Raw genomic sequence first — 21,939 nt, 5'->3', positions numbered from 1 at the left:
ACATGATGTTAATCATCTATTCGACATTAATCATTAATGACTAAACCTAACATAACACAACCTATCTTTTTCTCCTTCATTTTGTGGTTTATGTAGTGTGACAAAAAAAAGTATTCTAATGTCAAGAATCTTCCAAAACCGTGTCCTCTTATGCAAAAATAAAAAATCTAAAGTTTTAAACAAATACATATAAAAATTTTGTTTAATTTTATATCAGAACCCGAATGTATCACTATAGTGCGTTGGCAAAATTTGGATAACGATTGTTCTATAACGAGGTTGTGTACCTCGTCTGTGATATAATTTTTCCTTTTGTTTACGTAAAGGTTGAATAGTCGTAGCAAAATGGTTCTCGCAGATTTAGGTCGTAAAATAACATCTGCGCTTCGATCCCTCAGCAATGCAACTGTTATTAATGAAGAAGTAAGTATTTCCACAGTAACATAACCTTCAAACTCATTTCTATACATCTAATTAAAATTGTAACATATGTTAATTTATGTTATTCAATAAACGTTACATTATAAACATTTTCCAAATATTTTCTAAATGTAATAATTTCTTAATTTTATAAACTTGAAAGCTTATAACATTCAATTTACTAAAAAGTCAAAATAATAATCATTAAATTAACTATTACTGTCAATAGAAATACCTAGACATTTTATACTATTATTTTATATTATGTTTATGTTATATTCAAGGAATATTTATATACATATTTGTATGTATATATGTGTACATATATGTATTTATTTGTGTAATATTATTGTATTTATATGTATTGTTTTGAAGTAAAATATTGTGGATAATAAAATTTATATATACATGATTATACATCACAAATATGGTTTTTCTATTATGATTATATATTAAATTCTATAAATTTATATGTAGAAAATATTTTTAATAAAGCAGTATTTTTATTTTTTTATGTGTATAAAATTTTTATAAAATAAAATTTATAATGTTTCAATACAATAAATGTTTTGAACATGTTAAGTCATGCACATATATGAATTTTAAACAATGAATTTTTAAATAAATATAATTTTTTAAATTAAAAGTTTTAATTAAATTGTCCAATCTCATGTTGGTTGACATATTTTATTGTATTTAATATTTACATAATTAAATAGAAGATTACAAGATTGTATCATTTTTAGGTCCTGAATTCTATGCTAAAAGAAATATGTGCGGCATTACTTGAAGCAGATGTTAATATCAGACTTGTCAAAAAGCTAAGAGAGAATGTACGTCTTGTGATTGATTTTGATGATATGGCTGGTGGCCTTAATAAGAGGAGAATGATACAGAGTGCTGTATTTAAAGAACTTGTAAAGGTAAGTTGAATGATTTATTTATTATTTGAAAATTTATTATTCGAAACACTGAAAAATGATTTTCTTCTCTATTGTTGTAATTAAGAAATAGGGAGAGTATATTCAATTTATTTTGTTACAGCTCATTGATCCTAGAGTAAAAGCTTATCAGCCTATTAAAGGACGCCCAAATATAATAATGTTTGTTGGATTGCAAGGTTCAGGAAAAACAACTACTTGTACAAAACTTGCTTATCATTATTTAAAGAAAAATTGGAAAGCTTGTTTAGTTTGTGCTGATACTTTCCGTGCTGGTGCATATGATCAAATAAAACAAAATGCAACAAAAGCAAGAATTCCATTTTATGGAAGGTGGGTAATAATTTAAAAATTATTTGTTACTGTTCAACAACAAATTAAGTATAAGACACAAGTAAATAAATTAGTTTTATGAGATATAGCAGTTTTTATTTTTATACATACTTTCTATGTATAGTTTCTAATTTTATTCCTTCAAATAATGGATAATTCTACAAAGATTTTAATGTTACAAAATAAATACTAGTGTAATAAGACAAAACAAATTTATTATTTAGTTATACAGAAGTTGATCCAGTTACAATAGCACAGGATGGTGTTGAAATGTTTAAAAAAGAAGGTTATGAAATTATTATCGTTGACACTAGTGGTAGGCACAAACAGGAGGAGTCTCTGTTCGAGGAAATGCTTCAAGTTGCAAATGCAATTGTAAGTAATTTAATAGTTCTTATCTCTTGCAAACATTCTCTAATGAACAAAAATTAGCAATATCTAATTTATGAAATATTTATGTCAATAAATAAAAATTGTTATTATTTGTAGCAACCAGATAATATAATTTTTGTAATGGATGCAACGATAGGTCAGGCTTGTGAAGCTCAAGCAAAAGCTTTTAAGGAACGTGTTAATGTCGGTTCTATCATTATTACAAAACTTGATGGACATGCAAAAGGTGGAGGTGCTCTTTCAGCGTAAGTTTTCATAATTTGTAAATAGTTTCTCTAAGTTTTTATGAAATATGTTTGAAAAAGTTCTTTTGTAGTACCTTCATATACTTATTCATATCATATACTTTTCTTTAAATAGTATTTAAATTATATTTATATTTAAATAATACTATGGGTAAACAATGTTTAATTAAGAATCAGTAATAAGTAATAATTCTTAATAATTAATAATTAATAAAAAGTAATAATTATTTAATAAAATGTAATTATAAAAGTGATATTTGTATTATTTTATACTAGTGTTAAAAATCCTTTTTCAATGTAATGAAACTTAAATTTTAATGTAATATTATAATTGAATTTGGGGATCAAAGAAAATTTACCTTTGTAACTATTAAAGGTTTTGATATTATGTAAGCATATTTCTATAGGGTCGCTGCAACACAAAGTCCAGTAATCTTTGTAGGTACAGGGGAGCATATAGATGATTTAGAACCATTCAAAACAAAACCTTTTATTAGTAAATTATTGGGTATGGGTGATATCGAAGGACTAATAGACAAAGTGAATGAATTAAATCTCGATGATAATGAAGAACTACTAGAGAAAATTAAACATGGACAATTCACTTTGAGGGATATGTATGAACAGTTTCAGAATGTTATGAAAATGGGACCATTCTCTCAGTTAATGGTAAGTTTTAGTTTCTTCTTTTTTTCTTTTGTCTATAAATTTCTAATATTTTTTAAAAATTTCATCTAAATTTGTAAAGTGTAAAGAATGTAATTTATATATTTTTTACTTATAATTAAAATATGTTATGCACATATATTATTAATAGAATATATACTTAAATACTTTTTATATAACATAAAGGGGATTTTTTGTTAAACAGGGGATGATTCCTGGTTTCAGTCAAGACTTTATGTCAAAAGGTACAGAACAAGAATCTATGGCAAGACTAAAACGTATAATGACTATTATGGACAGTATGAACGACTCAGGTAATTTTCTTTTAATTAAATTCAATTATCTGTATATGTTGATATTATTGAAATATGAGATTTCAACATTCATGCACATTGTTATATTTCTATGAATATTTTATTTGTGATAAACAAATGTGAAAGTTGTCAAAAATGTTGAGAATAATAGAACTCAGATCTTTCTGATATTATGTATTCTGTAGCCATAGTTTTAATTATTTTTAAAGTAGTCACAGCAAATAAGTTTGTTGCATATAATTTATATGGATCCTTTTTTTCTCTTATATTGCTTATTTTCTTATATAGCTCACCGTATATTTTTTAAAAATATAATATTTTATATTTTTTGATCATATTTCGATTATTTTTTTTTTTTTTTTAAATGAGACACTATATTATTAGTATTATAAAAGCGCATATTTTTACTGCAAACAATAAATTGAGTTAATAGTAATATTTTACTATACATAATGTACTCTTAACGTTATTTAACATATGAATTTACATTGTAGAAAAAATTGCATTCAGCTATTTGTTTTTAATTAGTAAAAGAAATTGTTCCATCAAAGAATCTGGGTTGTATATTAACACAAATATATTTTATAGTTATACAACATTCAAATAAAAAATAAAAAAATATTAAATAAACAAACATTTATAGAATTGGATAACAGAGATGGTGCAAAATTATTTAGTAAACAACCAGGCAGAATTATAAGAGTAGCACAAGGTTCTGGAGTGACTGAAAAAGAAGTCAAAGATGTAATTACACAATACACAAAATTCGCTGCTGTTGTAAAGAAAATGGGCGGTATTAAAGGATTATTTAAAGCAGGAGATATGTCCAAAAATGTAAATTCGATACAAATGGCAAAGTTAAATCATCAAATGGCAAAAATGATGGATCCCAGAGTGCTACATCAAATGGGTAAGTAATATTTTTATTAAAAAATGCTTAATAATTGATATAAAGTTAGCAAATTTTTAAAGGAATATATACTTCATTGATTTAATTTTTATGTTCATTTTCATATTACTTTTTAACATATGCATATTCGTAATTTATGTGTTTATGTGTATATGTATTGTGTGTCTGTATTCAAGTGTAACTAAGCTTTACACTTCAAATATTTACACTATAGCATATTATGTTTGTACTATTTGAATAAACTAAGTAAAAATAAATATATGGATTTGAACATTAAAAAAAGCTTATCTATATATATTCTTATTACATTCTTAATATAATAATATATATAAAATCACTACATTTTTTTATTCCATTATTAAAATGTTTCTTTTCACAGGTGGAATGCCAGGATTACAAAATATTATGAAACAATTACAACAGGGTGCAGCAGGAGGACTTGGAAATTTAATGGGTGGCTTTGGTGGAAAATCGTGAAAAAAGATTTGTTAGGCAATGCTTTGATTGACTTTGATATAATTCTTTGTTAATCTATTAATTGCAGAAGACGATTTCATTCGTCATTCGAATAATAATATCTTTATTTAGAGATTCCCCATCTTCTATCTATAGTTTCATTTTTGTTACAAATAAATTATCGTGTAAATTATCGTGTTTACGTTTGCAACGACTAAACCTGATGTAATTGAAATCAAACTATTTTTACTATTAATTTTGAATTTCATAATTATAGAAGTTCCTTGTTAAAGGACAAATCGTTTAATAAAATAAACATTATTTAGTTATAAAAGGAAGGAAAAAGAGTGGAGAAGAAAAGAGAGCAAAGAATTTAGAATCTATTACTCTATGATGATGATTTCTTCAAAATTTTTAAAAAGTTTAAGAAAAATTTTATGTTTAAAAATCTTTTTCAATATGAAAGAAATAAAAAAGTGATGTTCGTTACCATGTGTATGTTTCCTACTTTTTATTCTATGCTTCCTTTGTGTGTATGCTTCCTTTCATTTAATTCTTTGTTTTACACAGATATAGAGTCCTATTTATCTTAACACTTGTTAATATCTCACTTTCTTTTTATTGTAAGCAGAAACATCAGAGATCTGTCTCTTTCTTTTTATGTATAAAGATTAATTAATTTTTAAGCAATTCTCTCTTTGGTGTGTGTTTGCAAAACATTTTCATAAATTCTTGATTATCTTGCAAACAAAGAGTAAAAGAAGTTCGAAAAATAGCCGGTGTGGTAAACTAAGAACCGATATTAAAATATAAATTATTTTTATAAAATTTTATATTCTTATTTCTTAATTTTATGTATATTTTTTATATATATATTCTTAATTTTATATTCTATATTAAAAGTTTACTTGATAAAATGTTACAAACTATTTTTTTTATTGTTATAAATTAATAATTTAATTGTCGTTAATAAATAAGTGTAATAAGTAAGTATGTAAAAGCTTATTTTATTTCGATGTTCACTTTACAAAAGTTCAAGTAAAACTGAGCTCGAGCGAATTTGTTTTTTAATTCATCAGATGATTGTGTGTACATGCCACGATTGAAAATCTAAGCCTAAAATCTCCCATTAGCGGTGTCATATATGGTAATAAGTAATTAATGGCTATTTGTAAAAAGATAGATTAATATTAATTAATATTAATCTGTAATATAGGAAGGAAGATTTGCAAAAACTTTCTGGTGCAGAGTACAATACTAAACAATACTCATACCGAACTATATGATAACACTGAAAAGAAAGAAAATAGAATCATTATCAAAATAAACAAAAAAGCAACGTACTAGGTATTAATATAAATCTAATGAGCTGGAAGAAGAAATTAAATTAAACAAAAAGAAGGAGAGGAGAGAAAAAAATGGGAAGGAGATGCTGAAGGGGAGATACTGAAAATCTTAAGTTAGGAAAAATAAATGAACAGCACTCCTCCGTTTTAAAACTAGAAGTACAGAAAAAATATCTCTTGCGGTAAAGTATTGCCAACTGATGGGAAGGAGATTTTATTTAAGTCAAATATATCGGTAATTCTTACCAACTGATTAGTCATCTCATGTCATATCAATCAAAGATTTAATAAAGTGTCGAATAAGGGTAATCTTTGTATCTTGATATAGCTTGAGAGTGGAATATCTCCTCTTTCTACCTCTTGTAATTTAAAAAATTCTATTTCGAATTATTTATATTCTTGTTTTGACATATTTAAAATAACATATTTAAAAATCATCCGCCAGATCTAGCCCCATAAGCTAAACATTCGAATGCAAATTTTATATAAATTTTATCTTACCCCGAAATTTAACTATATATATTAGTTATATAGTTATATATATATAATACAGAAAGATTTATTGTTAATACAAAGGTGAAGAACTTTAAATGTCCTATTCATTCTGTCATTGATAGATATTCTTTATCTCATCTGATCGTTTAATCAAAAGTAATCTCAAGATATTTTGTTTTTTCAGATCAGAGAAGCTGGTACGACCAAAAATGTACAAGGTGACATGCCCTTGACAAAGTTAGTCGAAAGTTAACAATCTTTGTCGTGAAAAATACTTTTTCCATTATAACACAACCGAATTTAATAATTTCTAAATTTTTATTGTAAATTTACGTTTTCGACAATTTATTACCGTAATAATTACTGTAATTCTTATATTTTTTACAAACTAAAACTATATACTTCTGAAGTATTAGTTTTTGACTTACAATTAGAACAGTGTTAATTTATATTAAATGCCAATTTATGGCAAAAACAGTTATACTATAGTAACCAAACATCAAGTCGATCAGTAATAAAAAATGATTATGCTGTGATGATACGTGCACATTCTGATTTTTATTTTCTCAAGTTAATGTCAACAATCTGAAGTTAATGTGAGCAATAACAAACTTTAGGTTTCCTAAAGGAAAAAGATTTTATGCAATATTTCAAGTTGTAATAATTATATTAGAACGTCAATACGTATAGATCGAAAAATGAAGATTATTTGTTTTTGTACTTTTTATTATTGTATACTAAATGAATAATAAAATATTGCAGACTAATTGATGGATGTCATAGCGTTTCTTGACCGTCGCGTCGTTTAAGTCGCACGGACGTAAAATTCGACATATGTAACTTTTGTGATTACATATGTATTCATATACACTTTCATGTTACAGTAGATTAAACGAAAGCTTGTCTGACTAGGCTCTAGGTTACGTACCATTTTCCATGTGCCTTTTGCGCATTTTAGTGAGAAAAGGGTGGTTGATACCTAGACGAACATGAGGCTTCAAAATAATTAGAAACAGGTAACGGAAACTTTCTGAATCTTCTGTTTTCATCTCATCTCTTATCGGCTGCCGTTACGTAGTCTTTCATATAGATTTCTTACTTTCCCGAGTTGCATTCTTAAAATTTCATAACATAGATCATTTTTACACTATTTAACATACAATAATTAGAAGAAAAGATGTTGTTATATAAAATATAAAAAATGAAAAATTATGTATTCTACAGTCAGGAAACAGAAGATACCTAACATTTATATCAGACATGATAATGATATGATAAAATATACAGTTAAGTTGAACATTTAAATTATTTCCACTGAAAGTAAGAAATAATGATTAAGAAGGATTTATATGATATCAGGACACGCATCTGGCAAAGTCTCTCTAAGCTTGTTTAGGATGTTATTTCAAGATCATGATCATCTTCCTGCATATTAATATGATTTGTCTTTTGTAACGTGAAGTTATCTTACATGAGAACAACTGTTATACGAAAAAACTGTTGAATATCGTATTATATGTACATATATATACATAATTATATATACATATGTATGTTAATTTAAATATTAAAAAATTTGAAAAATAGCATTTCTTTCAATAATACTTTTATAAAGTAACGATATAATGTTAAGTTTAATAAAATAACATTCAAAAGTATAAAAAATAAGTTAATTATAATATTCAATGCAATATTTTCTAAATTTTGATACATAATATAGAAATTTGGATGTTACATCACGTATTTAAAGTTATAGAATGTCAATGTTTGTGCCATTATTCATTTTTTTAAATATTTTTCAAGCAAAGTAGGAAGATATTATAGAACGGCAAGTAACAAAAATGTACATTAAATTTAGTTTTTTTTCAAGTGAGAAAGATTTATTCAACAATCGAGAAGGTAATAGAAGAGTTTAGCTTGTAGGTATGTACAGGGTGTTCAAAGATGATTTGTCTCGATCATTATAGCGTTATCCTACATCTCTGGATTGCTGAAGATCTGTAAAAAAAGTAACCGTAAAATTGACCTTGACCTTGCCAGTCAATCTTGGGAAGAAACTTGGCTGGAAAGTAGAAATGCGAGTGGGGCTGCTTAAATAGCAAAAAGGAAAAAAAGGAAAAAGAAAGAAAGGTACACATGGGTTATATGGGGTATAATGATGGATTTAGAGTATCTAAGTATGTGCGACAATAGATGCTGCCTCGGGCTGCAAAATGTAGGTAAACATATTTGAAACGAAGTGAATTCGGAAACCAATGAAACTTTAACATTTTATTTTTGATAGAGCGTTTATGGTACGACCCATGATTCTTCTGCAATTTTTTACCTTCATAATGAGCAGACTATGATCCAGTAAACAAAAGAATTGTCCTTGAACTTCGAGATCATGGTCAACTTTGCGACTACTGTTTTACAGAACATCACCTATCCAGAGGTGTAAAATAACGTTACGATGATCGTGACATATCATTTTCGAACACCCTGTATATGTATAAAGATAAGAAAAATCAAGCAAAAGATTGCGGAGGATGGACTTCGTAAAAAGTCACTTATTTTAAAAGTCAATGCCAAGAAACGTTCGACTATACGACACATAGGTATATATATGTATATGCATATACATATGTATACATATATATGTACATATATATATGTATAACGGATATATTTACATATAACAGACGATAGTTTGAAAAATGTGCACCGAGATGAGTCAACATTTAAAATTCTTGGTAATAATAGAGAATAATGTTTAAAATTGACAAAATAGTTATTCTTAACTAATTTAATATGTTTATGACAAATAAATATACATATAAAATCTAGAAAAATTTAAATTTTGTGAAATTAGTACGGCTACAAATTGTTAACATGAAAGAAATATGTAATTTTTTTTAAGAATATAATGTACTTAATGTAAAATCGGAGAATCGTCCAAATCCGAAAGGACAGGGCTGTGTAAAAATAAATAAATAAAATAAATAATTATAATAGCTATATTTGTTAGAAATCATGATGTTTTTATCATCATAAAATTATGTAATTAATATATTTATTAACTTATTTTACGTATTATACTTATTAACGTATTATTTACTTATTTTATTGCACACATGTACGTTAACGAAAAGCAGTGGTCGTTTCATCTGAATATTACATACTTTGCGCAATCTTCTAAAAATTACATTATCTTTTCGTGAATTACAGAAACAATTCAGGTTTTTGACCAAAAAAAAGTAAGCGCATAAATATTTAGTTTCTAAGTGAATGAAGAAAATACTATTTTGTCAATTGTAAGGAAATTTTCGAAGAAGATAGTTCAAAGAAGGTGGGCACAAGGTTGCAATTGCGATTGGGATGGTAGGGAGATATTGAAGATTGGCGAATCGATATAAAAGAAGAACGAATACTAAAGCAGCGCCAGTTTTATTAACTTTCTTTTAGGTATCACGTGGAAAAGTAAATTCCATTTAGTGAATCGTACTCATCACATACGGATCTACCGAATAAGTAGGTGCCATTGTTTCTAATCTTGATCTACTTTTGAATTTTCAATTTTATTTATATAAATCAATAAAAATATAGAATTATAAAAATTTGGCTATTAAACCAATATTCAAACTTTTACCAAAGTTATTTGCAAAATTTATTGGTTTATAAAATTTAAAAAAATAGTCAATTTTTTATAGTAATATTCCGTACAAATAACATAAATTCTAAATTGTGAAATATCTAAAATACCTTAATTATTACATTGAAAATAAGATTTATCTGTTTTCCATTTAAAAATAATTATTTTCCTTTCTTTTATGCTATTTTGTATTTTGTGATTAGTATCTTTTCTTGTTATATTAATTTTCTGTATATAATTTTTTCATTAATTTTTTGTAATTCTTCATCGTTACTTTGTGTAATTTGTTTGTCTGTGTTTCGTAGAAATATCAACGACAACAAATATATCATCACGTTTTATACATTACAATTTTTTAGTGTATTTTTTATATAAGTATCATTTTTTCTTCATCCTTTGGCAAAATGAAAGCTATTTATCGCTATCTTCTGTAATTTATTTTGACAGATATGTTATACAGATTTAACAACAAATCTCAACGAACATATAAATTACCGACAAATCTTTTGTTACATTGCTCATTTAAAGAATATTATCGTCGATTAATATACAATATTTTATTTATTCAAAATACTAATATACATTCTTTTTAATCAGAATTATTTTATAAGAAAATTGTTTATTTTTAATACACATACGGGAATTTCAGGATGAACAAAGAAACACGACGTGTATATTTTTCTGAATTTTATTTTCGTAAATGATTATTAGATATAAGGTAAAACTAAAAAATATAAATTTATAATCAGCAATGAATGTGCATAAAATGAAGGTATTCTATGTTGATATATTTGGTTGTAATAATTACTATTAATTTGTTAAAAAAATGATACATACATATGAGTCTTACATTATGAATCTTAGATGAAAACTTTGAACGTCCGTGACATTTAAATCTTTTGGTTACACTGACTGTAGTTGTAGGAATCGAGTTTTTAATTTTTGTGATAATTTTTAAATAACTACATTTTTATAAAAATAACTACATTTTTATAAAAATAACTACATTCTTGATACACGTTAATAGATTATAAACTAATGAGGAAATTAGATTTCCAATATAATTTTAAACAAAGAAAACTTTTGGAAATTGAAATTTATTTAGTTTCTTGTAAATTATTCATATTTATGTACATAAGTTATGTTACAACATACTTGCAAATATCCGAAAAGGATATTAACGAAACTCCCCATCATCCATAGAAAACAAATTCCATCAAATTAAAGAGATAGTTTAATTTATTTGTATCTGTTTGTTCATCGAAAAGATTATAAAATTTTCGAAGATTATAAAATAGTATCTATAAATAGTAATTGCTAATGAAATAGACGAAGAAATAACTACGAGGAAGGGAGAAAGGGAGATAGAGAGACAAAGTGAAACACTCTCGAGGTCGACGAAAGAATGACGTGAGCTCCAAAATATCATTCTTGGAATGTAGGACATTAGAAAAGTAAAAATCAAGAATCTCTGTATGTGTGTATTCCTTTCTCTTTCGATCGAGACGATGTGGCCTGGATCAGCTATTTCCGGGTGATGGGTCTTCCTTTTTCCATAAATTAAAATTAATGCTTTTCACCACTTTGCCCAAACGTCAGCATCCTTATACATATACAACATTTTCTTCGTATTTAGTCATGGAATGTGTCAGTATTTTATATTTACTTTCAATTTTCTTATTACCTCTTTTACCTTATTGCATTTATTTATTTTTTTGTCTTCATGTTTATGTATCTTATATGTAATTAATTCTAACTCTGTTTTGTCTTTTATAATGTTAAAGCATCTTGACTAAAGATTACAATTTTTTGCCCTCTTACATCGCTCGTTTTATAATCTTTACAGACATACATAGGAGAAACACAAAGAAAGATGCTTGTCAGGTCATTAATATTTATTGCTATTATTTTTTCAACAAATGGATTGCCTTACTCGCCTCAAACCAAAACTCCTTACACAGGTCTGTACATTTGATATTTTAATATTTATGTAGTTCTATGCAAACTATTAAGAAGATTTCTCGATAGGAGATATGCTTTCTTTCCTATATTTATACGCATTTATTTATTCAAAACAAAAATATTACTTTAGAAATTGTCGTATCGATCAATAATGATTTATTAAACGATTTTCTTATACATAGCTATGTAAAATCTAATATGAAATACTAAAAACATGACTTTCTTGAGTATTTTTTTTGGCCAATTGTTTTGGTATTTCTTTCAATTTACAGAGAAATCTCGTCTTTTCTCGTGTTAAATCACTTTTACTTAATGCAAATTTTTATATGTGATGAAAGTTGAGTTTTGTATTGTTGTTGTTATCAATCGTCTTTTTATTTGCATAGCATATCAAAATTCTGAACAAAAATCCATATTTCAAATTCCCGAACAACCAGAAGTAATATTTCAACCTCCTGAACAACAACATGTGATATTTCAAACACCTGAACAACAAGAAGTAATATTTCAACCAGAGCAAGATGGTGTAATATTTCAAAATTCTCGGCTAAAGATGATATTTGAAAATCCTAAACAAGACACCAACCAAAACCAAGCTTATCGAGGTCATTTTGCTTCCGATAATTTAAAATTCGCGGAACAGGACACTGATTTCATAATTAGCTGTATTGGATTGAATAGAATTTGCGTTAACAAAAAAGATTGTGTAAATGGTTATATTCACTCAAGTAAAAGTACTACTTACTCTTCATCCATCAAGGTAAACTTATTCGTACTTTTTCAAAATAGTACCACTAGCTATAGTATGATGCAGTTCATTTAAAGAATTTATAATTGTTATTTTAATTACAATGCTTTCATTAATCCAGTAGAAAAAGTTGGGATACAAATGTTCCTGTTTCTGTTTTAAACGTTACTCCGCAATCTTAGTTTTAATAATAACGCGATAGATCGTTTCCTTATTGCTTCAAAAATATGAGAAATTTAATTTTAGTCCATTAAAAGCTTTTAAAAAATTGTACAACAATATTTTTCGTAACAGATTTTAGATTTTACCTGCATCAATCATTAACAGATGTTATTTTCTTAACATTTCTCTTAATAGACTCAACAATGCAGGGTACATGATCAAGTTTGTTGCACGATTACAAAAGAATTTGAAAGGAAATTGAAAACGTCTAGCAAAAATGTAAAAGATAATTCTAATAATATAAACTATCAAACTGAGCAATCATCCATAAGCTATAACCAGGTCGCAGTAACTAAAGAAAGGAATGAGCCAAATATTTTTGGATCTTTTGTGCAAAGTATATTAATTTAACTTTCCATTTATTATACACAATTGATAACGATAATATGCAATAACAGCTTATATGTAATTTTAAGCTTGAAAGTGGCTACAACATATACAACAAACATACATGTACACATATGCACAATACCACATACACATATGTACACGATATAGAATTTTACAAATTAGATTTTAATTAATGAAGATAAAACGAAAAATGATCTTATTTTCGTTCCAACAGCAAATTACTTTTTACAGTAATTTAAAAAAAATATATTGTGAGATTATTAGCACAATCCACTATTCGTTTAGAAAATATTTGCTGTGCTACGTAACTAAGAAATTTTATATCTAGTACAATAATAAACGTTAAAAATGACGTGCTTATAATGACATTGCTGAACAGGATCGGATACATCTTAAAAGAGATTTCTAACTAAAAAACCATCAACCTTGATGCGTTCCATTTTTATTTCGAAATTCTGTCGATATAGTTGATATACTAAAATGCTCAAACTAGGATTGTCGCTATCCATATTTCTCGAGAAAACAACTTGTAACATGTTATAGCTTATTCTATATTCATAGTTTTCTAAATGTTATGCAACCAAAGAATACCTATTTTAGCAAATCGTATAAATTATTCAATTTCTTAATTTTTTGGTTGCTAAATAAAATAATTGGTATCATTAATATTAGTTGTAACGCAATGCATGAGATAACATAATACTACTAGGGAATGTCTTATTGCGACAACAATTTAATAACATTCTTCATTGAAATATCAAAATATTTAGGCGCTTTTGCAATTCCGACCCATGTACAGCTTGGATGTGCAGCAGCGCTTATATGTGTTGAAGAGAAGTTCTGCACTATGGACGGAATGATCAGTCCAGAGCCTGTTATTCTATCGGAAAAGCAACTTCTTCGACGTGTGCCAATGAGTGTGAGTAAAAATTACCGTGAGTAAAAATTACCGATTAAAAACACCGCGAATTAAAGTAACAAGTATACAAAATGTAGAGTTCACAACGTCCAGTCTTAGGGTGCCCTCAGGCGATAAATAATATTGTCAAGATTTCAAGGTTTTCAACGAAAATACAACTTGTCAATAAATATTGACAATATTGTATCGATAATACATATTGATTTTTTTAGTTGAGAACCTTGAACATATTGAACATATATTGACAACATATATTGATAGACCGAGGGCACCTTTGCAGATACAATCGTACTTTCATGACTTCAAGGAATTATAGAAAAAGATTAAATATCAAATAAAGAAATGTAATACAATATATATAAATATAAATTTTGCATAAAAATTCTCTTGTCGAAATATATCTGTAAATATATTTAAAATTGAAATATACCGATAGACGCATTGTTTTAAAATTATACTTGCAACATAGCGGTATGTATGTACTGCTATTATATTTCAGTAAATAGAACGCCGATGTAGTATAAAATTTATACTGATTTTAAAATTATTTTCGAAGGTAAAAATATGTAGTAATATCGTAATAGTTGTATTATAATATAAACAAACAGTACTCATTTGGATATAAGAACATTGAAAATACAAGTAAAAGATTTACTAAAGAAATAATCTTTACTAAATATAAATTAATAAATCTTTAAGTTTTTTATTTAGGCACAGAATATTTGAAGATAAATATTTTTATTGAATTTTCGAAACTCAGCTTACAAGAAACGTTGTTATACTTGTTCATAGAGTTGCAAAAATCCTGATAATGGAATAATTGGCAAATGTTGTCGGGATCCAAACTACGTAGATCCTTGGCCAACAGGGAATCTTCCGGCAAATTACTCCGGTGGATTTGACGAACAAGGATTTCCAACGTTTATGAATGTTGTAAAAGTAAAACTACCCAATACACCTACAAAAACTACTAAAATACCTGCAAACAATCGCAATGTAGAGTATTCTAAAGAAGTTGAGCCCGTGTTAATACCAGAAAATTCCGATATTTCTACGAAAAAAGTATTTTTATTTCCTCCAAATACGGGCACAGATGACAGAAGTGGTTTTAACACGCCAGAAACAAGATCAAGATGTGGTATTAGAAATAAGGTAAGTATCTTTAAATAAGTGTCAGTAAATGCGACAAATTCTACTTCCTTTGTGCCAATTTTTATAACGAAATTATCAAAACCGAAGTATGTATGTAAACCGAGTCCCTTTTCATGCCCGGAGGGCGGAAAAAATAAACTATTACTAACTATGTAAACTATTATCCTTACTATTATTATTATTATTAAATAGAAACAATAACTGCATATAATTTTATACATATACATATAATTAAATATACAATAATGTTATGACGTTATCATCGAAGGGCAGTGCAGTACGTGTCAGAAACAAGCTATGCTAAACTCGCAGAATTTCTTATCAAAAGCTTTTCTTACCGAATTTCTTACGGGAAGACTTTTCACCACAGTGAAACTCGAAATTTTGTTTTGAAACACAAATTAATAAGATTTATGAGCTAGATGGCGTCATTTAAATGTCAAGTGACTAAGTGTACACATACATACAAAATTACAAATATTTTTGTGTTTTCAATGTATTTCCATCTTCGACAAAATAATGCATCGCACATAAAAACCATATATTTTTATTTTTATAATTATCAAGCCGTCCCCTTGTCTCTTCGAATTTTGCTATAAACGAAAATCTATTTTGTACATTACAAAATATTTTTTATTGAATTATCATTAAATTGTAATATCTACATAAATTATCGCAATGTAGAATACTTTTATTATATAAGCATATGCCATAAAATGTAAAAGCAGTATATGTAGAAAGTATTCCTATTTCAATTTCCTGTGTAAATGAAATAAAATAAAAGAAGTAATTTTCTCATTTTTATGCGAACTCCTTCGTAAATGTACAAGTACATATGTATCTATGCATACTACATTAAAGTCATGAAATTCAAATATGTGTAATACGTGTAATGTGTGAAAGAGTCAAAAAATGTTAATTGTTTTTTCGAAATATGCTTCACTTTATTTACAACGAACATCTCAGTTTTATTATATCGTATTTGATTGTAATTATAATGCTTCAATATTTACACATATTAATCGAGTCGTATCTTTTAAAAGAATGTAAATTACAATAATACAGAGACCACTAATCGGTGTAATAAAACGTTCGAAAAAATTAGGATATCAATAAAACAATTTAACATATTACAAGTACGTTATTTATTAACATAAGAAATTGAAATATGCAACAATATGAAACGATTAACGTTCTGAATATGAGTAAATAAAAAATGTTTTTAAAAGGATTGTTCTCTGTTGTCAGGTATTAAAACAATCACAAGAAACGGACTCCAAAACAGTTTTTGCAGAGATTCCATGGCAAGCGATGGTTTTACATTTAAAGGAACGGAAAATTCTCTGTTCTGGTGTTCTAATTGGAACTCAAGATGTATTAACAGCAGCTAATTGCATCTACGGGTAAGCATACTAAATATAAAAACAGGCAATAATAATTAATTACACAGATCAAAATATGCCTGAAAATATTCATATATTTTTCTTGTATTATTTTCCCCAGAAGTTTCAGTTTCACTTAAAAATTTTGTTGAGATGGAAAATAGAAGAAATAAAAAAAAAATAATATTTTCATAAACTAATATATATATATATATATATATATATATATATATTCGTTTTAGTTGAATTTTTAACTTAAATTTATTGATAAAAATGAAATCTGTCAAAAAAACCCCATTTTTATCGTCTATTTCCGATAATTTAGCGAGAATTTGCTACTACAGAACAATATCTCAATTAAACACGGGTTAACTTCATCATAACTTACAAATTACACATTAGAAACGGTACAACAAATAGATACTGTTATATAGTTATACGGGGTGGTTGGTAACTGGTGGTACAAGCGGAAAGGGAGTAATTCTACGCGAAAAAAGAAGTCGAAAATATAGAATAAAAATTTTTTTTTAATTTTTTCTAATTTTTGTAAAAACTACAGTGAGATCCGTTATAACGAGACGTGATAAAGTACACGCGTACCGAGCGAAAATTCAAAGTCGATTTTCTCCAAAACAAAATCTCACACAAAAAATTTTTATTCTATATTTACGACTTCTTTTTTCGCGCAGAATCACCCCCTTTCCGCTTGTACTACCAGTTACCAACCACCCTGTATAATATAATAATATTATATCGAGTGGATAAGAGGGGAGGTAGATATATAAGAAAAGAGAGATAGACAAGGAAAAAAATTTAGATAGATATAAGGGAGGAGGTAATAAGGTGATAACGCCATAAGACTGATAGAATGTAAAAAGCGTAATAGATAAACGAGATATAAAACCGAAAGCTCGTCCAAAACCGAAAGGCACGGACTAAGTAATAATAATAATAATATAATAATATTATATATTATTATATATAATGTATTGTATATTATGTAATATATTATTATATAATACATTATATTATTATATTATATAAACTTCTATAGGCCTAAAGTATTCATAGTAGAAAAGGACAACAAATTTTCTGAAAACGGATTCGTGAAGCTACTCAATAAACATCGAAAAATCGAAAATAAAGAAGATATATGCATTATTCAATAAAATGCAGATTTTATGAATCATGAAAATATTTTATCTTCAAAATTTTTTTAAATTTCGTAACGAAATTTCCGAATGATCCACCCACAAAATTTAAGCGGAGAATATAGCATAGTCACCATATTTGGAAAGGTGTACGCAACTTCTTATTAAAATCTCTAAGAATATAAGAACATATGCAAATGATGCAACCTAAGATACTTACGGTTATTTAAAATTCAGATACATTTTTAGAACTATTATCAAAAACATGACCGAATATTACAATATACTTTCATTAAATAAAAAGTATTTTTTCTATTACAAATGACGACCTCTTTCGTGGTACATGGATATCGCGTTTTCTGCTGCAAGTGAAATTTACTTTTTATAGTAATTATATTTATTAAGCTTATTATTATTATATTATAAGCTTATTATTATAAGCCTACTATTTTTTGCATTTGATTATTTAATTTTAATATTACTGTTTGTAGGGTATATGTAATTAGCTTAGAATAAACTGTTATCATTTTATTTTCTTCATCAAAATATTTTACATTATTATTCAAGTCTGCTGCCGGAAGATGTTTTGGTAAAATTGGGAGAATGGAAATTAGGGTACGAATTAAAACATGAGGAACCATTGCCTTTCCAAATCATCAATGTATCATCTATAAGTATACATCCTTATTATGAAGGAAAACCTGGAGAATACGACCTCGCAATATTGCATCTCGAAAATCCCATTATTTTCGATCGTCATATAAGTCCCATATGTCTGTCTGATTCAAAGCATTTACTGCAAAATAATAAATTGTGCATTGCCACCGGTTGGGGAAAGTCCATTCTTCAAGGTAATTAAGTGAGGAATATCAATTATATTTAAATAAATAATTTACACGTAAATAAAAAGTTAAATATTGTTTATCATAATAATGTTACTTCTTTCATAATTCCGATTCTGTTTGCGAGTACAGTCTTACACAAAAATTTCATTATTTTTGTATATATGTTACTGTATACATGTTATTATGATTATATTTATTTTTGAGAATCAAGATAATCTCGAACTTAAACCAAATTAAATGATTAAATACATAAATATTTCTGTTTTAGCACATTACGCTGGTGCAATCATGCATGCAATTAGCATGAACATACTATCCAGAGAACGTTGCAAGGATGTGCTATTACTAAGCACAAATCTTGGAGTTAATGTTACAAATGGGACTATCTGTGCTGCACCCAAAGAAGAAAAAAATAATATTTGTGACACAGATGTTGGGGGACCTCTTGCTTGTCAAAATGAGCATGGTGCTTATGAATTAAGTGGAATTTATAGTCAAGATACAGGATGCTATCCATCAAATCAAGTAAGATAATGATATTATCATATATTACTGAAGATATTACTATTCATATCTACATTAATGTTATTAATTACAATAATAAGGAAATAGAAAAAGATATGTTTCAAATACTGTTTTTGTATTTTTGTGTTTGTTGATATAATTACTCATATTAGTTATAGGAATCAATTAATATTCGAATATTGTATGCTACTTTTATATTAAATTAATAAATCAATCTTAATATATTTAATTTATTTCTAAAATTAATAAATTTTAAAATCAGAAATAGATAAATACAAATTCTCTGTTCTATATTTTAGGTTGCTGTGTTTGCTTCATTAGATGTAGCATGGCTAAAGAAAATCATGTCCAACTCTACAGTTGAAGGAAACAAAATAAATATCAAATATGATGCAAACAATGAAAATTCATCGTCAAGTGATTATAGGAAGAGCACTTTGATTACAGATAATCAATATCTACCTCCACATTAAAAATTTATTGACTAATATTTTTTTTCCTTAATATTTAATACTCTTTATCTTTTTGTATTATATAATAATTATTAATAAAATTGTTATCCTTGGGAAGTATCTTAGCATAAGAATTTACAATTACATTTTATTCTACTTTACAAATTACTGTTAATCTTATATATTGGGTAATAGCTTTAGGACAAAAATAAAAGATTAATTCTGTAGCTGTTTGAATTAATACATTACAATCCTGTCATCAGAATCACCTCTAAATTGATTTACTAGTAACTTAATATATTTCGAATGACTAAGTGGGCATTCGTTTCTTTGCTTTTTTACAAATCATATAATATGTATGAATTTCTATACAGGATAATAGATATTTCTAATCTTTCAAAAAGTAGCTTATACCACCACTCAAGAGTTTTTCTCATAAAGGAATATGTTAAACTATATTGGTCTGCTTAATCAACACCATCCATAAATTTTATGCAATATAGAATATTAGATTTTTCTACAATAATTTTAGTATCATTCCATAGTATCCTTTTGACAGAACTCGTTCCACCATTGTCCCAATTTGCCAACATTGCTGTAATCTGTTTATTTTCCAAAACCAGGATCAAAGTATTATTTCCTTAACACTTAGCCAACCGAATGGGGAGATCTCCCCTCTGTGAAGAACATCGCTGGGTGATCCAATGGGGAGATCTCCCTTTTTGACTCTAGCAATGCGTTTTCTTTTTTGTTGTTATTATTAGTTATTGTTTACCTGGAATTGTTCCCAATTAATTGCGTCATTTTTTCTGCTTTTATAAAGTACAGTATATAATAAAATGTTAACATGCTACTATATATGTTTCATTCTATTTTATCTTTTATGGTAATCTTTTTCTATTTGTTTGAATATTTTCTTTGAATTTGTTTGGTTAGATAACACTTCATCTTGTATAATTTTTTGGGCAAAGAACATCTTATATAATAGTCAATGAACATACGGTGTCCTTGAGAAACTGGGGCTTTATCCAATAGCGTTTTATACAAGAGTAAAGAAATTCTAGTTGACACTGGAAGATCAATTCTTATCAACTGTTCTGTTGACAAAAGACTATTATCAAAGTACCACAATACTGCAAATGTGTCCTGTTTCAGAGTTCATTATTATTTTTATTTCTTATTTTCCATTTGATTGGCTCCTCTGGGTTCTAGATAATAAAAGAAACTACTTCTTTGTATTTCACAACTACAGAGATATTCTCACCCGGCACAAAATAAAGCAAAAATTTTGAGTTCATGTATTTCAAATAACAACTCAACTCTTCCCTGCAAACAAGTTCTTATGCTTCCATCTTCCTTTTGAAACTGTCATCAAATGAAGTATCCAAAAAATTGGGGTGAACCTATCCTAGGTAAATGTATTGGAAGAAAAAATCCGACCGATATCATTTGTTAATCAATATCCTTGAATATTGAAACCGATGGCATTGTACCTATATGTATAATTACTCCAATGGGAGTCCATAGATAAATCTAACCTAAACCTAAGCGATATCTAACCCACGTCAAAGAGCACATAACAATCCTTATCTCGAAAACTAAAGCCGAGCAGCAGTTATATGTATAGGAAAAAGTTGTCCAAAATCATGATCCTGACAACATATTTGAAAATCATTGAACGATTACCATAATAATTATAATAGTTTAAAATACAATATAATAATAATAATAATAATAATAATAATAATAATAATAATAATAATAATAATAATAATAATAATAATAATATTAATAGAACAATGCTGTACTATGAAATCTAAAAGAAACGACTATTTATTTTAGAGTGTTTTCTCTTTATATACAAAACGGTGACTACTACAAGGTACAATATAACCTATCTGGTACTTATAACAGCTACAAACTACAAGCTGCAACCTATCATTCTTTCCTTCGGTCTTAGTTACAAAACAAAACGTTTGATATCGAACCGTTGCTTTGCCTACAAGAAAACGTAAAACCAACTACTGTCGCCTCTCGATTCTGGAATGCAAAGAATTAATACCAATCAAATACGTAAAAC

The 21,939-nt window shown here is 27.0% G+C and overlaps 2 protein-coding genes across 2 annotated transcripts; both read left to right on the top strand.

Moving 5' to 3' along the window:
- Nucleotides 1-46: 46 nt before the first annotated feature.
- Srp54k (signal recognition particle 54k) lies at nucleotides 47-5,176 on the top strand. Its single transcript, XM_069109306.1, has 9 exons — nucleotides 47-423; nucleotides 1,167-1,343; nucleotides 1,465-1,694; nucleotides 1,919-2,069; nucleotides 2,184-2,332; nucleotides 2,740-3,001; nucleotides 3,204-3,312; nucleotides 3,956-4,222; nucleotides 4,602-5,176. The coding sequence occupies exons 1-9, from the start codon at nucleotides 346-348 to the stop codon at nucleotides 4,697-4,699; spliced, it is 1,521 nt and encodes a 506-aa protein (XP_068965407.1). The 5' UTR covers nucleotides 47-345; the 3' UTR covers nucleotides 4,700-5,176.
- A 1,118-nt stretch (nucleotides 5,177-6,294) lies between these two features.
- scaf (inactive serine protease scarface) lies at nucleotides 6,295-20,042 on the top strand. Its single transcript, XM_069109445.1, has 12 exons — nucleotides 6,295-6,329; nucleotides 6,704-6,756; nucleotides 7,432-7,535; nucleotides 11,997-12,111; nucleotides 12,499-12,872; nucleotides 13,218-13,419; nucleotides 14,204-14,352; nucleotides 15,145-15,504; nucleotides 16,753-16,907; nucleotides 18,605-18,888; nucleotides 19,151-19,407; nucleotides 19,707-20,042. The coding sequence occupies exons 4-12, from the start codon at nucleotides 12,024-12,026 to the stop codon at nucleotides 19,878-19,880; spliced, it is 2,043 nt and encodes a 680-aa protein (XP_068965546.1). The 5' UTR covers nucleotides 6,295-6,329; nucleotides 6,704-6,756; nucleotides 7,432-7,535; nucleotides 11,997-12,023; the 3' UTR covers nucleotides 19,881-20,042.
- Nucleotides 20,043-21,939: the final 1,897 nt, after the last annotated feature.

The sequence above is a fragment of the Bombus flavifrons genome, chromosome 3, assembly GCF_040668555.2.
Source record: "Bombus flavifrons isolate JBK064 chromosome 3, iyBomFlav1_principal, whole genome shotgun sequence".
NCBI classification, from domain to species: Eukaryota; Metazoa; Arthropoda; class Insecta; order Hymenoptera; family Apidae; genus Bombus; species Bombus flavifrons.
The sequence above is the reverse complement of the archived record's forward strand: the minus strand, read 5'-3'. Positions and strand labels throughout refer to the sequence as shown.

Bases quoted from the DNA above. Each gene is read 5' to 3' on its own strand.
- Srp54k (XM_069109306.1), top strand. From the start codon at position 346: ATGGTTCTCGCAGATTTAGGTCGTAAAATAACATCTGCGCTTCGATCC. The intron at 424-1,166 runs GTAAGTATTTCC...TATCATTTTTAG, and splicing joins CAACTGTTATTAATGAAGAA to GTCCTGAATTCTATGCTAAA. The intron at 2,070-2,183 runs GTAAGTAATTTA...TATTATTTGTAG, and splicing joins TTCAAGTTGCAAATGCAATT to CAACCAGATAATATAATTTT.
- scaf (XM_069109445.1), top strand. From the start codon at position 12,024: ATGCTTGTCAGGTCATTAATATTTATTGCTATTATTTTTTCAACAAAT. The intron at 12,873-13,217 runs GTAAACTTATTC...TTCTCTTAATAG, and splicing joins CTTACTCTTCATCCATCAAG to ACTCAACAATGCAGGGTACA. The intron at 13,420-14,203 runs GTATATTAATTT...CAAAATATTTAG, and splicing joins TTTTGGATCTTTTGTGCAAA to GCGCTTTTGCAATTCCGACC.